Source organism: Hermetia illucens, chromosome 2 (assembly GCF_905115235.1).
Source record: "Hermetia illucens chromosome 2, iHerIll2.2.curated.20191125, whole genome shotgun sequence".
Classification (NCBI taxonomy): domain Eukaryota; kingdom Metazoa; phylum Arthropoda; class Insecta; order Diptera; family Stratiomyidae; genus Hermetia; species Hermetia illucens.
The window spans coordinates 98646456-98662132 of NC_051850.1; the positions used below are offsets into that span (position 1 = coordinate 98646456).

The window sequence follows — 15677 nt, forward strand, 5'->3', positions numbered from 1 at the left end:
CCTCCTTGAACTTGGCTCGGTTGTTTCTGAAATCAAGACTATGTCAGCCTGTTGCCTGGCAGCGAAATCAAGGAGCTCCGCTCTTTGATGGATTCCTACGGTACGTATCCTACGGATACCATCCAGTGGTATCGCTGTGACTGCAGACCTAGCAACGGGCATGCTGTTTTTGTAAATATTCTGTTGTGCATGGTTAGTATTTTATTGAGGATGGTGTTCATCCCGCCACTTGCATCTTGTTGGGGCTTCTTAGCTCCCCCTTGTCGAACTACTTCTGCAAATGGGATCCCCGAGACTATTGGTGCCGAGGGGACGGTACTGTCAACACCGCTGACACCTTCCCCCTTTGCGCCAATCTCGGTGCCTGCTGTCTTGTGACCTTAACATTGCGGTATGCAGGACATCCACGGTACGAAGCCGGATGCCCTCCGCTTCCGCAGTTGACACAGAAAGTTTTTTCCTTGCCATCTGCTTCAGTCAGCGAACATTCGGCTGCGGTATGGTCTTTCCCGCACTTTACACATCGTAAGGTCATTTGACAGTTCACTGCCGACTGACCATAGCGCTGGCATCTTCGAGACTGGACTATTTCGCCCCTTAGCAGGCGCTTAAAACGAATGGCCTGGTAATTAAGCGACCTGATGCCGATCAGATCGCTTCCCCGGCTCTCCGGCCTTATCTGCACGAGGAAGTGCGCCAGGATTCGTTTTTCCAAAACGGATCTCCTCATACTAAACCGTGACATTGAGAGGAACTTCACCTCAGTTCCCATCTCCCAGAACATTTTGAGCACCTCATCGGGCTCTTCATCCGCATCCAAGCCTTTCAGAAGGAAGGTTTGCACCTTCTCTTCCGTTGTTGTGTAGGTGAAGTGAGGAGCCTTCACTCGCTCGAAGACCTCCCGTGCTTTTTTTGTAATCTGCAATTTTATTACATCTGACTTGGACTCTCTCGGCCCCCGTCTTTTTAATAACAAAATTCGAAAGCCCCGCGCTCCCATTAAGTAGAGTGGCTAGATCTCTACCACCTAACTACCACCCTTTTCCCCTTTTCTTTATTTCTTTATTTATTTATAGCAACAAGCATCGCCATGTTGGGAAATAGCTCTATAATATTTTCATTGTATTGCGATCGATTGTTTTTGAATGCTAGATTCAAACGCATTAGTTGCTTTCGATGTTGATCGACTGTGATTGTCAGTCAGTATTAACTCCTAGGAATTTTCTGCCCTTGGAATCATCGTATCAAACCCATTCTTTATCCCTGGGTACAATACAATGTAGAAAGCCCTTTTGTTTTTACCTTTAAACCAAGCAAGCGTATGACATTCAACACTTCTTGACAATTTGTGAATATTTGTATTAGATATGATAAGTAAATACCAACTTTTCTCATGAGATTTACAAATTTTATTATTACAAATTGTTTATCCCCTTGGTGCACTTATCCCAGCGCTTCATCCGATCCTCGAAACATTTTTCATAATTGTTCATGTCCATCAGAGTTAACTTCGGCCTCTTAGTATAGAATGGTGCTGAATCCATGCGTTTTTAAGGTTTGATGACAACGAAATATAATAAAGTCAGCTCATTATCTAGATTAAAGATTCCCTCCGTACAAACTGTCGCCGGAAGATTCTCCAATGACATACACTCAATCATGAAAACGGTGTTCTTCACTCGCCACAATTATTCCCCCCACCATGGAGGTCGCTTCGTCGCATATTGTCCAGTAAGCACAACATTTTTGGCGTGCACATATATGAACCTCCAAGTTTTCTTCCTCCCACTTTCTTTCCCAGAACCCTGCCCACACTAGGACTTCATATAGTAGGATCGAGCTGACCACCCTTGAAATAAGGAGCTGACGGCTCAGATTTGGATCACCTATATTTGGTGGCATGCTCACAATCAGTGCTCCCGTATCATTTGAATTTTATTTCATCATTACCCCTAAATACTTAAGCGCAGGCTGGAAATGTATTGTTTGTGTTCCAACTTTAACCTTCATAGACGTCCACTTGCTCCGCTTAGTGATAAGAACTACTTCTGCACTTTTTTGTGCGATAGACCACCGTTCTCCAATCAAGACCTATTTTAGGGAGGTGTGTAGCCACTGTAAGCCGAATGGTGGGCACACCAGTAGGGAGATCTAACGTCAGTTCTGCCTTGAGCGTAATTATCCACAAGAGAGGGCCTAGGACCGAGCGTTTTAGGACGCCTACTGCTGTTCTATGTGATGTTTATACTTTATCTGACTCGCAACACAGAAACCTATCGTGCATTGCTTCACACGCTCCTCCTTTATCTGGGCTTAAGACCGACATTTTATGTAGATAAGTTGGTGGAGTTGGTTTAATTTTCGATATATCGAAGCATTTATTGATTTCAATGATTGAAATGATGCTCATCATGAAAATTGCGAAAGCGACCCGGAATCGTGACAAATAAATCCTACTCCTTCACTTTAATTGTATATTTCCAACAGAATCCCCTTAGCGTTTGAAATGTGTAATCCCGAACAATCTATAATAAAATATTTTGATTATTCACCATTATTAAAATAATATATTATGTACTTTGCTAATTATTCGGTATTTTGCAAGCATCATTTTCTCCCGTCTCGCATCCAACCTACCTTTTCGATTTCGCATTTCAAATGATGCTTTCCATCCTCGACTCCTTTTCTTCGAATTCAAGCTACCTACACAGATATTGGCATTTCAAGCATCTCATCTCATTTTCAAATAATATTTTAATTCTCGAAGAACAAGTAAATCAGTACTTCACGTCAATTTTGTTAGCCATTTGTGAAACTCCACCCCTTCAGTGAACAAAATTAGAATTACCTAAAATCCATAAACTGAACGCCTTCATATATCCCAGACTAACTTTATGTTGTTATTTCATTTTGCTTTCAGTTATACGATTTAGACGGGAAAATTTACAAGAATGCAGAAGTTGTGGAAGTGTACGTTGAAGCTCTTGAAGAATTTCGTGCTGAAAATCCTGGATTCATTGGCTCGAAATTCGTTTATGCTCCAACTCGTAAAGTGGATGATGCAACATTCGCTGAATATATGAGGATCGTGGTAGATTTGAAGGTAATTTTCTCTTTACATAATGCTCTCTCGTTTTCTTCGTATATAAGTTCTAGGTAAACATCAAGTGGTTTTTACAAGTTGATAACTACAAATGAAACATTTACCCTCCAATAATCCATAATCTCCCTCTTAAAGCGTCAGAGATTTTTGTTATATCTTTATTGTATCTAAACTCAACAGATTGCTTACATTAATGAACGATAGCTTTTCCTTTAATTCCAACCCACCTATATGCAGCTCTTTATACAAAGTACAATCAGTTTATACGGGATCATTATTTGAAATATTTAGGACTGAGGGGTAAACCAAAAATGGCAATGCAAAGTCTAATGGACAGAAGAAGTAAGAAAAAAACATAAAGATCCAAGAGATCGACATTAACACACTCGGTTAAAGGCATGAAGAAAAAACAGGCTAACAGGCGCATCAATAACCAACGTGAATTCATAGTAAAAGGATGGAATTATCACCAAAACGTTCGCACCTTGATGAAATTTACACGATGTGAACACAGAAGGAGGACTTGATTCTAAAAACCAATAAGTCTAGTATCTTCGTTATAAAGTAGAGGTTTTGAGTCCGCAAGCTGAGATACATACAAAAAACTAGAGGACGTCGTCTCTCAAGATAATGTTTGCGTAGATTTGCGTAGAGCGCCATTATTACCTAGCTAGTGCAATAAAAACTTAAAGTAATTACTGTAGGCAAGGGAGGCTAGGCTTTATGCAGATTGAAGGACCAAGTAGTTTCAGAAGGATGCCTTTCATGCCTCGAGTGGTATCACTTTACAACAGTGTGGATCAACAATTAAGACATCTAAAAGATGGAGGAAGTGCATCCCGCGATCCTGTAAGGGAGCCGAAATTCTTCAAGGAGTCGCCTTTCGAAAGCTATTTAGAGTTCTCTGACGAATACATAAGGACTGGCAAGATCATTGCCTTGTTCAATGGGGACCTATTTTTATTCACAAATTTCATCACCCGGTCATCGGTTGAGTTTCAATTCATGATAGAAAAAAATGTTAAAATAGTCTCCTAACTGCATTGCTTTCAATTAATTAATTAATAATTAAGTATTATTGGACGGTGCTTTCGGTTTAATTTCACCATGTTACCATGAACTTCTTGTTTCATTAATATGCAGATTAACATCTCGGGCATAGATTTGCTGCTGCAAACTTTTAGGGTAAGCTAATGGACTACTTGGTGTAGTTGGTCCCTTCCACAAATAACCAGTTCGGTTGTGATTATTGCAGCTCTGAAAATCTCATTGTTGTTTAGCAAATGAATTCTAAGGGCTTCACCTTCCGAGTTCACATGTTTTGTGGTTTTTCCAGTCGCTTGGCTGGCATTGAGCGGGGTTGACGATAAGTTTCTGTGAGCAACAGTTCAGTTCTATCGCTAGTTTATACTAGCCATCAAACTATTAATTCCAACTTTTCTTGCGAGTGGAGCCTAATATGTTTGTGGCCGTACCATTGACAAGTTTCTTCCGGTCCTCCAGAACTGGAGGTCAATTATTGATGCTTCACCTCCAGGACATTTGGTATCTTCGGTTATTGCGGCATCTATATTAAGGAAGACTTTGTTATGGATGGCTTCAGTCCTCATTCTCACCTGATTATCACTGACAATGTTGTTCAGGTGGTTGTCGAAATCAGTTGTTGATTCATCTTCAGCTGCTGTTATTTCATCATCCACTTCAAATGCAATGTACTGATTATCACATGCCGAGAAGTCTTCTTGTACTCGCCACCCGTCCACCGATGATGCCAGAGATTCCGACGCAATAGTAATGTCAGTAATGCTTCCTTCACAGCCTGGGCGCCGAAACGTTGGTGTGGATCCGGTGTTTAAAACTACGAGCCCGGTTTTCGCCACCATTTCCAGAATCCGTTTCCCTCTGGAGTCTGACTGAGACACTCAAGGGTCCTGGCATTAAAATCACCGTCAACCAGGATTGGTCCCTCCGTGCTCGAAACGGCGTTCTCCAGAGCATCAAGCCGGCGCCGAAAATCCGGCATCGTCTCGTTCGGCGTCAGATAAACGCTAAAAAACGTTATCCCTAAACAACGGATCCAGACAAACCCATTCCCCCGGCCTTTGGCAAGAACACGAAGTCGTCCCGAACCCAGATGGCAGCGGTGCCCGATCATGCCGTTCGCACCTTAGCCCTCTCCAATTCCGCCCTGAAGATCGGACACCGTCCCGAGCTCGCAGTATGTGCGACGTTCTCACCAGACGCGCCACGATCCTTGCAGAGAACGCAACTCTCGCTTTCATTGCAGGTCTTTGCTTGATGACCCACTTGGCCACATCTCCGGCATGTTGTCCTCCGGTCCGGACCCTTGCAAGCTGCTAACGTGTGTCCATAGTCCAGACACCTGTAGCACTTAGTGGGGACTATCCGCATTGGCACCCTGTATACTACCCATCTGATTTTGATTCTCCCGCCCCAAGGGGTTTCCTCGCATATTGCTCGGTGACTCCCACCACGGCGAGGTTTTGGCCTCGAGCATTTACAGAAGTGATACCTACCCGGGCATTGATTATTTCTAGACATTCACGCTTTAGCGCTTCCTCTACTTCGACCTTTTCGGTGAGCCAGTCAAGATCCCGGATTTCTAGAGAGCACACGGGCTCTAAGCTGGAAACAAGAGCTTTCTCTCCCAATAGCACCTTGGCCGCTTCGCAAAACGTGCTCTTGTTAGTCGTCTTTGGGCACAGTTCGACGAGAACTCCGCCACTTCTCGTTTTCCGTGTGAAAGACACCTCTGCTCCGTTGTCTTCGGGTTTCATCCTGTAGCGAATTTCACTAAGGAGTTCCGCAAATGTCTTGCCTTCTGTCGGCTTAATGAGCAGAGCCGAGGATCTAGTCCTTCTTCGCTTCCTCTTCTTTTCTGCCCCTGGCTTTTGGTTTGCAGCCTCCTTGGCTTTGGACAGACGTGTCTCTGGCGGCGGAGTCAGTTGTTTCTGTTTTTCCTGCTTCACCTTCTTTTTTGGGCCCTGCAAACTACTTCGATGAAATCTCCTTCGGGAACGCTTTCCTCTTTCCGCTTTTTCCCCAGTCCGCTTTCACAAGCAGCGTTCTCAACGGGGAATGCGACTATTTCTACTCTTCAATCGTCTTCTGCTGCTCTCCACGTTCACCTATAGAAGAGATGGGCCTTTGCTGACGATACTCTGATGAGGCTTCCTCTTTATTTGAGCGCCCCGGTGTCACATCGGGTATGTCAGCCTCTTTCGCTGATCGCTGCGGTGAACGACGCATTTTTGTGCTCCCCCCAAACGCACTCAGCTCTTCCTCCTTCCCTGTTGTTTCGTCGATTTTTTTTATTAATGCATGTTTATTCTCCATGAAAAAGTAACCAGCGCATCGTGTGCAAAAGCCCGCAATAGTCAGGAACGGGAGACAGCCCCTACCCCAGTTCCCTGAAACCTGACCTACGCTTAGCTGATCCCGGAATTCACGGACGGATCAGCACTCGCTCGGGGCAACGCGGTCTACTAACACCGGTTCAATGCACCCGACTAGGGTCCCGAAGGGGCTGACTCCTGACACACGTCACAACTACCACCTTGACAAACTACTCTCACATCACCCCGTCTACGCCGACAAAGAGTTGTCGACGGCTCCGGAGACTCCCAGTATGTCCCGACGTGTGCAGGTCATTCGCGGTTCGCTCTTCACCGAGAAGCTTTTCCGAGGCTACTACCTAGGACGCAGGTATATTGCCAACTATAGATATAAAATATAATATGAAGCATATAATCTCCAAGTTTGATCAAAATCATGCAGTTACTACCAAAGTTACAGGAGCTCAAAGTTTCAATTTACTGCACCTAAATACCAATATCAAAGGGTAGTATTGGTCCCAGGGCGAAACGTGGATTGGTACCCACGATGGAGCATAAAACTTGCGAAATGCCTACTGAATCAACACCAATAGCTCTACTACCAAACCCTATATCCACCTCCACGTGGTAACCGCTTCAAATGGTAACAATTGGTCCTCCAGGTTGGGGGTTGGGTAGGGCTGACAATCCTACACGGAAAATCGATGTTATGAAGCCACGAAAGGAGCCTCGGACAGGATGGATCTTACAACAACGAACCCGACAACGACAACGGATTAACGATTTGCGTATTTTCTCATGGAACGTGCGCTCCCTGAACAGAGATAAAACTGATGAGCAGCTAGCCGATACCCTGTCCCAATATAGGGCGTTACAAAAGATGCGATGGACAAGGACCGGTTTCCTGGAGAGGAGCCGCTACACCATATATTATAGCGGTCATCCAGCAAACCATGTGCTCGGAGTAGGTTTCTTAGTCAGCTAAAAAATGAAACCTGCTGTTATCGGCTTTGAAAACATAAGCGAACGGCTATGCAGTCTGCGCTTGCGAGGCAAGTTTAGAAACATAAGCCTCATTAACGTCCACGCCCCTACAGAGGAGACTGCAGAGTTGGAGAATGATACCTTCTACGAGGCAGGTGAACAAACCCTCGAAGCCTGTCGCAGATATGATATTAAAATCATACTTGGGAATTTTAGCAACCAAGTAGGGAAGGAGCCCGTATTCAGGCGAAACGTTGGTTCCCATAGCTTTCACGAAAAAACAAATGATAACGGACTGCGGATCATTCAATTAGCAGGGTCACACGAAATGGTTGTTGGATGTACCTGGTTTGCGCGGAAAGCGGTCCACAAACATACATGGGCCTCTCCAGACGGGGCCACTTTCAACCAAATTGACCACGTGTTGATCGAACGCCGCCACCTTTCAGCCTTGATGAATGTCAGAACATATAAGGGGATCAATATAGACTCGGATCACTATCTCGTTGGCATGGTGCTCCGAGTTCGAATAACAATACCACCTAAAATCCCCTCTCACAATTAGGTGAGAGTAAACCCTGAAGCCATCCACAACACAGTCCTCCGCGACACATATAAGAGGGAAATGGATGCCGCAATAACCGCAGTGAACAGAGGACCTGGAGATGAAGCACCAACAAATGATCTTCACAATCACCTGAAGAACGTTATCATGGATACGGCCACAAACATACTTGGGCCCAGCCGCAAAAGGAGTCGGAACGGCTGGTTTGACGATGAATGTAAGCTAGCAACGGAACGGAAGAATGCCGCATACCGAGTAATGTTGCATTCTCAAAGAACGCGGGCACGCGCAGAGACTTATCACGAACTCCGTCAAGCGGAGAAGCGACTTCACAGACGGAAAAAGGAAGCCTGGGAGAACCAACAAGTCTATGAACTAGAAAAGTACAGGGAGCAACCGCACCAGGCGCGCAAGCTTTACCAACAAGTCAGCAGGATGAAGCCTTATACAACTCGACGCTCATCCTGCCGAGACAAAGAGGGAAATCTGATTTCCGACAGAATGGGCATATTGGAGCGATGGGTTGAGTACTTTGATGAGTTACTGAACAACCAGAAGATCGTCGAGTTTGAGCTCCCGCCAACTGAAGACAACGGACAAATACTGCCACCACCAAGTTTAGGAGAAACAGTCCGTGCAATTCATCGGCTAAAAAATCATAAGTCGCCAGGAGTCGATGGAATTATAGCCGAATTGGTTAAATATGGAGGCGGCCAATTACACCAAGTGGTTCATCAACTTGTGCTCAAGGTATGGGACAGCGAATCAATGCCTGACGATTGGCAACGAGGCATTATCTGCCTCATACATAAAAAGGGAAATATCACGTAGTGCAGCAATTATAGAGGTATCACGTTGCTGAGCACCATCTATAAGATATTCTCCACTATCTTGCTAGGCCGGATAGCCCCATACGCCCAGGCTTCACTCCAGGCAAATCAGCAACAGATCAGATTTCTCTCAGCGGCAAGTGATGGAAAAACTGTTGGAATATGGATAACAGTTGCACCATCTATTCATCGACTTTAAAGCCGTCTATGATAGCACACCAAGGGTGATAGCATAGCCAGGGTAAAACTGTACACGGCCATGAGAGAATTCGGTATCCCGATGAAATTAATAAGACTGAGTAGGCTGACCTTGACCATTGTGCGAGGCCAGATAAAAGCATCACTCTCAAGACCATTCGACATTAACAACGGTCCACGACAATCCCTATCATGCGTCCTCTTTAACTTGGCCCTCGAGACCCGTGATGCTGAGGTAAATGGAAGAGGTACGATTCTCTTTAAGTCCACCCAACTACTGGCCTAAGCTGACGATATCGACATCATGGGAAGCACCACCCGAGACGTTGTACTGCCTTCATCCAGATCGAGCAGGCGGCGCGAGATCTTGGGCTGCACATCAATGAAGGCAAGACAAAATATATGGTGGCAAAGTCAGCAGCGAAAACCAACCAACGAACAACATCGAACCGCACTGGTCAGACGAGAAGAATAAAGAAAGGAAACTACAACTTTGAAACCGTTGATAAATTCTCCTATCTAGGGTCGAAAATCACAACAGATAACAGCTACGATGATGAAATCCGCGCACGGTTGTTGTCAGCCAACAGAGCCTATTTCAGCTTACAAAGAATGTTCCGCTCGAAACGTCTCACCATAGGGTCAAAGCTCTTACTGTAGAAGACCATGATCTTGCCAGTCCTCATTTATTCCTCGGAAACTTTGGTTTTTAGCAAGAAAAATTTGCGAACTCTTAGCCGCGTTCGAGACAAGAATCCTCCGAAGAATTTTTGTCCCCCCCTATATGAGGATGGACGATTCCGTAGTCTACATAACGACGAAATCTATGAGCTATACCATGACCGTCCGGTTGTGGATAAAATCCAGTTCAATAGGTTAACGGTGGGCGGGTCACTTAATCCGTATGGATGAGGATGATCCCACCCGGAAAGTCTATAAGGGCAATATCTATGGTAGAAAAAGAAGACGAGGTAGACCCTGCTTAAGATCAAACTAAACTATCAAACTAAAGTGAGTATTCTGACATGCTAAATGCATATACATAACGGGCTACGTACAAATGGGATAGTTCTAAGTCAAATATACTCACAGAAGAAGCAAACAAAACCTTTCATATCTGAAGCGCCGAGCTTCCGGTTTCGGTTGGCTGTTTTAAATGTTTTTTGACGAACAATACAGTGGTATTATGGCTTTGCAAGAGTGGTAGACCAAATGTATCGACCATTTGAGACACTTCATAAGAAAAAAATGTTGATTGTATTTACAATTTTACATATCAGTTATCATTGCTTTTCGAGCATCCCTGTATCAGACTAAAAGAAGTGTAGAAGAATAGAAAAATAACCGGGAGTCAGTGCTGATGCTTCACATTTAGTCGACATAAGAAATCTATGGACTACTGAAAAGACAGGAAGACAAAACCCTATCTACGTATCTTGAAACAGATATAATTGCCTCTGAAAAGATTAAAGGGACGGTTGTAAATTCGATAATTATTATCTTATATGACTATATATAAAATAGAGTTCGGTTATCAGAAATTTCCAGCACTAATCGTTTGAAATCCAATTCCATTTAAGTAACATGGGAGTTAATAATTGAGAGTGAAAATTATCTAAAGATTTTAAATTTCGATAAACAAAAAACCTAATCAAATATATTTTCCCTTAAATAAAATTGCCTATAGTTCTCACTCTTTTAACTGAATGGCTTTTCGCTTCTCTTTGTAACACTGTATTGGTGTAAGATCGATGCAGAACTGCACAATTTGTTAAAAATTATTAATGTCGTCAAAATAACTCCTCTGAAGTACTAGCTAAATCAGTAATAATAATAATAATCGTTGGCGCAACAATCCATGTTGGATCAGGGCCTTGAAGTGTGTTAGAGCACTTCATTCAAGACCGTAACGGTACACTACAGTAGACTGTAGGAGGCAATGTGGTCAGCATTGCGCTCGCCCGAGATTATTACCCTGATTTGACTCAGGTACTCATTCACAGCTGAGTCGACTGGTATCCGACGTCAAATCAAGATACAAATTCCACTGCCACCAGTGAGATTTGAACCGCGACCTTCCGTACGACAGCCTTGCGCTCTAACCACTCAGCTATCCGGACACTAGCTAAATCAGTAACTATCTAAAAATAGGTTTCCCAGAAGAAAATATATTAAGTTGAGTAAGTACAACTGCCACTTCAGGAAGTAATTTTCAATATTTTCCTGCCTTGGAAACTACGGTTCTTACAGTTGCATCAATACCGCGCCAGGACAGTGATATACTTTGTAGCTTTGAGCTATTTGAAAAACCACTTTCAAAACTGTCTCAAAGCGAATTATATTAATCTTGTGACCAATCTGATTCCAAATATCTTCTCAACATAACACAAAGAAACATTGATTCAAAACCAGTTCCATCTTCCTTTGAACGAGAATAAATTTTTAATTACTTTTTGTCCATTGCAGGCCAAATATCCAAACTTCGTTGTGGGTTTCGATATCGTCTCCCAGGAGGATGCAGGACGACCGCTTATCGATTTCGCCGAACCACTTCTCAATCTACCTAACGACATCAACTTTTACTTCCACGCTGGTGAGACGAACTGGAATGGAATGAGCACCGACGAGAATCTTATCGATGCCGTTTTGTTAGGGACAAAAAGGATTGGTCATGGTTACGCCATTCTAAAGCATCCAAAAGTCCTTGAGGCTATTAGGAAGAAAAGCATTGCCATTGAATTGAATCCAATTTCCAATCAGGTGCTGAAACTTGTGGACGACAACAGGAACCATCCAGGAGGTTACTTGTTTGCCGACGACTACCCCGTTGTAGTGTCGTCCGATGATCCCTCATTTTGGGAGGCAACACCTTTGACCCATGACTTTTACATTGCGTTTTTGGGCATTGCTTCAGCACATGCTGATCTGAGGACGCTTAAGCAACTCGCCATTAACTCTTTGGAGTATAGTTCATTGAATTTCGCCGAGAAGAGGGCAGCAATGAAAAAGTGGGAAGAGAAGTGGAATCTGTACATTGAATGGGTGATATCACAGAAAAGCAAATATAATCTTTGAAAGTGGATTTGTTGCGTTTTATTTGCTTCGAATTCATTTAGCAAAGAAATTTTATTAGCTGTTTGGAGTGTGTATGCGTTTTTTACGTTCGTAGTTGACAAGATATTTAATTTCAATGATGTAATCAAAGATATCTACCATATGTTGTACAAAACAATATAATTGAAAACATTGCATTTTTACTTAAATTTCTTAGGTTAGGTCACTGTAGAAATAATAAACAAGTCGGGAAACCGGAAGCTGGACGCTTACGAAAGGTTTTGTGTATTTCTTAGTACGTAGCACGTAATATATCCATTATGTGAGAGTATCCACTTTCGGGTGATATTGACATTCATAGTCTTCAATTTTCAAAGAAGCATCAAATTTGAGGTATTATAACTTTGTTAGTAATAGCGCGATTTCCACCAAACTTGGTAAGATCATGCTCTCTATTATAGCCTATATCATTGCAAAATTTCATGGTACTAGGATGAACTTAAGGGGGGTTTCTAACCAATTACAGGAAATTGTAGTAATATCCTATTATTAACTTTATTTAAACAGATATCGGCATGGTATTATGGAGCCCAGGCACCATATAGTGGCAGCCTCCTGATTTTTTTCAGATTTTTCGGTTTGGTAGTTTCTGAGAATGGCCCCCTTAAAGAAGTGATCACTTTCAACCCCCCGTGCTCCACACCCTTCCAACGAATGTCAAAACTAAGATCGGCTTTGAATAGTACTAATCGAGACTTTTAATTGACTATATTTGATGAAAAAAAATTTTACACCCCCCTTTTGCATGTATGAGGACCCCCCCCCCCTTAAATTCGACATAAGAGGATGTAATTCACTGTATGCGTGAGCGTTCACAGTTCCCCCACAGTTCTGCCAAATTTGGTCTCAATCGCTATAACCGTCTCCGAGAAAAATGCGTGTGATGGACAGACAGACAGACAAACAGTAAACCGATTTTAATAATTATTTAATTTTGTGTAAACACAAAACCTTAAAAAGGGCTAGGGAGAATTAGATTCTTCTTGAATGGAATTTTAATATTTCACTCGAATTTCAATTATTCTCATTAATTATAACGTCAGCATCTTATTTGTATTACTTAGGATGCTGTTAATTTGCACGAAATTGATAAGTTTGAACTGCTATAACTTTCCCACTAATAGTTGGATTTTCATGAAACTTGGCATGTGTATGCACGAGGCTGTCCTCTATGTCGGTGCAAAATTTAGTACACTTAGGATGAACTTAGGGGAGTTTTTTAGTCAATTTCTAAAAGTTGATAATATACTATTAGTAAATTTTTTTAGCAGATACCGGAATGGACATCTCTCGAAGATTAGATTTCACATAAGTGTTTTACAAAGAACCTTAAAAAGGGCTGCAGATAAATAGATTCTTCATAAATGTGACTTTAATATTCCACGCGAATGTCAATTATTCCGGGTAATTATGACGTCAGCATCTGATTTGGATGGCTTTGGAAGCGGTAAATTCGCGCGAAATTGCTTAGTTTGAACTGCTATAACTTTGGCGTTAATTGCCTGATTTCCATGAAATTTAGCGCGTATATACGAAAGATTGTCCCCTATGCTGGTACAAAATCCAGAAGTGCTAGGATGAATTTAAGGGGTTTTTTTCAGTAAATTTCTAAAAAGTAGTAATATACTATTAGTAAGTTTATTTGAGCAGATACCGGGATGGGACATATTTTGAGGCCTAGATTTCGTCTAGGCGCACCACCCTGATTTTTTTCGAATTTTTAGGTTGGGTAGTTTCCGAAAATGAGTCCTGTCTCACTTCAAGTGCGTACATTTTGACACCTTACTCACGCACTTTACAATTTATGCCAAAACTAATACCAGTTTCGAAAAGTACCGATTGAGACCTTTCATTTGACACCCTATGCAACTATATTCGGTGAAAAAAAGTTTTGAATCCCCCCTTTGCATGTATGGGGAGCCCTCCTTTAAACTCCACCTAAATTTATGCCACTCGCTGTATGCGTGGGATTTCATAGCTCCCATCTGTCCACCAAATTTCGTTCGGATCGGTTTAGCCGTTTTGGAGAAAAATGCGTGTGACCGACAGACAGACAGACATTGAATCGATTTTAATTAGGTTTTGTTTTACACAAAACCTTAAAAAAACGTGCACTTTAAGAATGAGATACTGAGAGGATCAAGATGGGGAAAATATCAAAACACTTTTATTTTGAATTTTAACCCAGAAGTTGATTTTAAAATAATAAATAATTTTCGGCGGTTTTTTCGAAAACTAACATATCAAAAAATCCCATGTTCTTCTTTGCTTACTGTAAATTATAACTTGTAGGTGAAATTAATACAGGCCGCGTCGTCGGAGAAAAGCTGTGTAGCCGCCACTTTCTTTTCCATTGCTTAAAAAAAAGATAATTTCTACAGATTTTAATTTACTTCATTGTCCCGCCGAAAAAAAAACCCTAAATGCGCTTATTTATTAGGCAACTATTGAGACCTAACCGCTTAAGGGGGTCGTCCCGTGTGTCGGGTTGGAGAAATCGATTTTTTTTGCAAAAATTGTATCTATATATAGTGGAGAATATGTGAGCAAAGGGATTTTCCGATATTCCGAGTCGTTCAGAAATGACAGTGTTAAACAGGTAAGGAGTTTGCAGCTGCGGCTAGAGTACTCGATGAGAAAGTGCACCGAATCTTTTTTTACCTGTTAGTTTTTTACCTGAGCCTTATAAATTCGAACACAGGTATAAATATAACAAGTCGGGAAACCGGAAGCTAGACGCTTCAGGTATGAAAGGTTTTGTTTATTTCTTTTATGAAGAGATTTGGGTGTGCATTTGTCCCATCAGCATGTAGCACGTAAAATATGCATATATTATGTGAAAATAGCCACTTTCAAGTGATATTGACATTCATAGTCTAGAATTTGCAGAGAAGCGACAGCTTTGACCTAGTATTACTTTGTTAGTAATAGTGCGATTTTCACCAAATTTGGCAGGATCATGCTCTATGCTGTAGCCTGCAAAATTTTGTGATTCTAGGGTGAACTTAAGGGGGGTTTTCCTGTCAATTACTAAAAATTAAAGTAATGTACTATTATTAACTTTATTTGAACAGGCATCGGCATGGAGGGTATTTCGGAGCCTAGGCACCATACAGTGACAGCCCCCTGATTTTTTTCAGATTTTTCGGTTGGGTAGTTTCTGAGAATGGGTTCGTTAAAAAAATGATCACTTTCAACCCCCCGCAACCCCCACCTTTTCAACAAGTGTCAAAACTAAGACTGGTTTCGAAAAGTACTAATCGAGACCTTTAATTTGATACCCCACATGACTATATTTGCTGAAAAAAAAATTTCCACCCTCCCTTTGCATGTATGGGGACCCCCCCCTTAAATTTGACGTAAAAGGATGTAACTCACTATATGCGTGAGCGTTCACAGTTCCCACCTTTCTACCAAATTTGGTGCCAATCGCTACAACCGTCTCCGAGAAAAATGCGTGTGACGGACAGACAGACAGACAGACAGACAGACAGACGGACAGACAGACAGACAGTAAACCGATTTTA

General features: G+C 42.3%; 1 protein-coding gene across 3 annotated transcripts in view; it reads left to right on the forward strand.

The window, feature by feature from the left end:
- LOC119649264 (adenosine deaminase 2-like) overlaps positions 1–12118 on the forward strand; it is a 64426-nt gene extending 52308 nt beyond the window's left edge. For all 3 annotated transcript variants that reach the window (XM_038051352.1, XM_038051351.1, XM_038051350.1), the window contains exons 3-4: positions 2921–3103; positions 11503–12118. In XM_038051352.1, coding sequence (XP_037907280.1) covers positions 2921–3103; positions 11503–12111 — 792 coding nt within the window. In that variant the 3' untranslated portion in view covers positions 12112–12118. The remainder of the gene's footprint in view (positions 1–2920; positions 3104–11502) is intronic.
- Positions 12119–15677: the final 3559 nt, after the last annotated feature.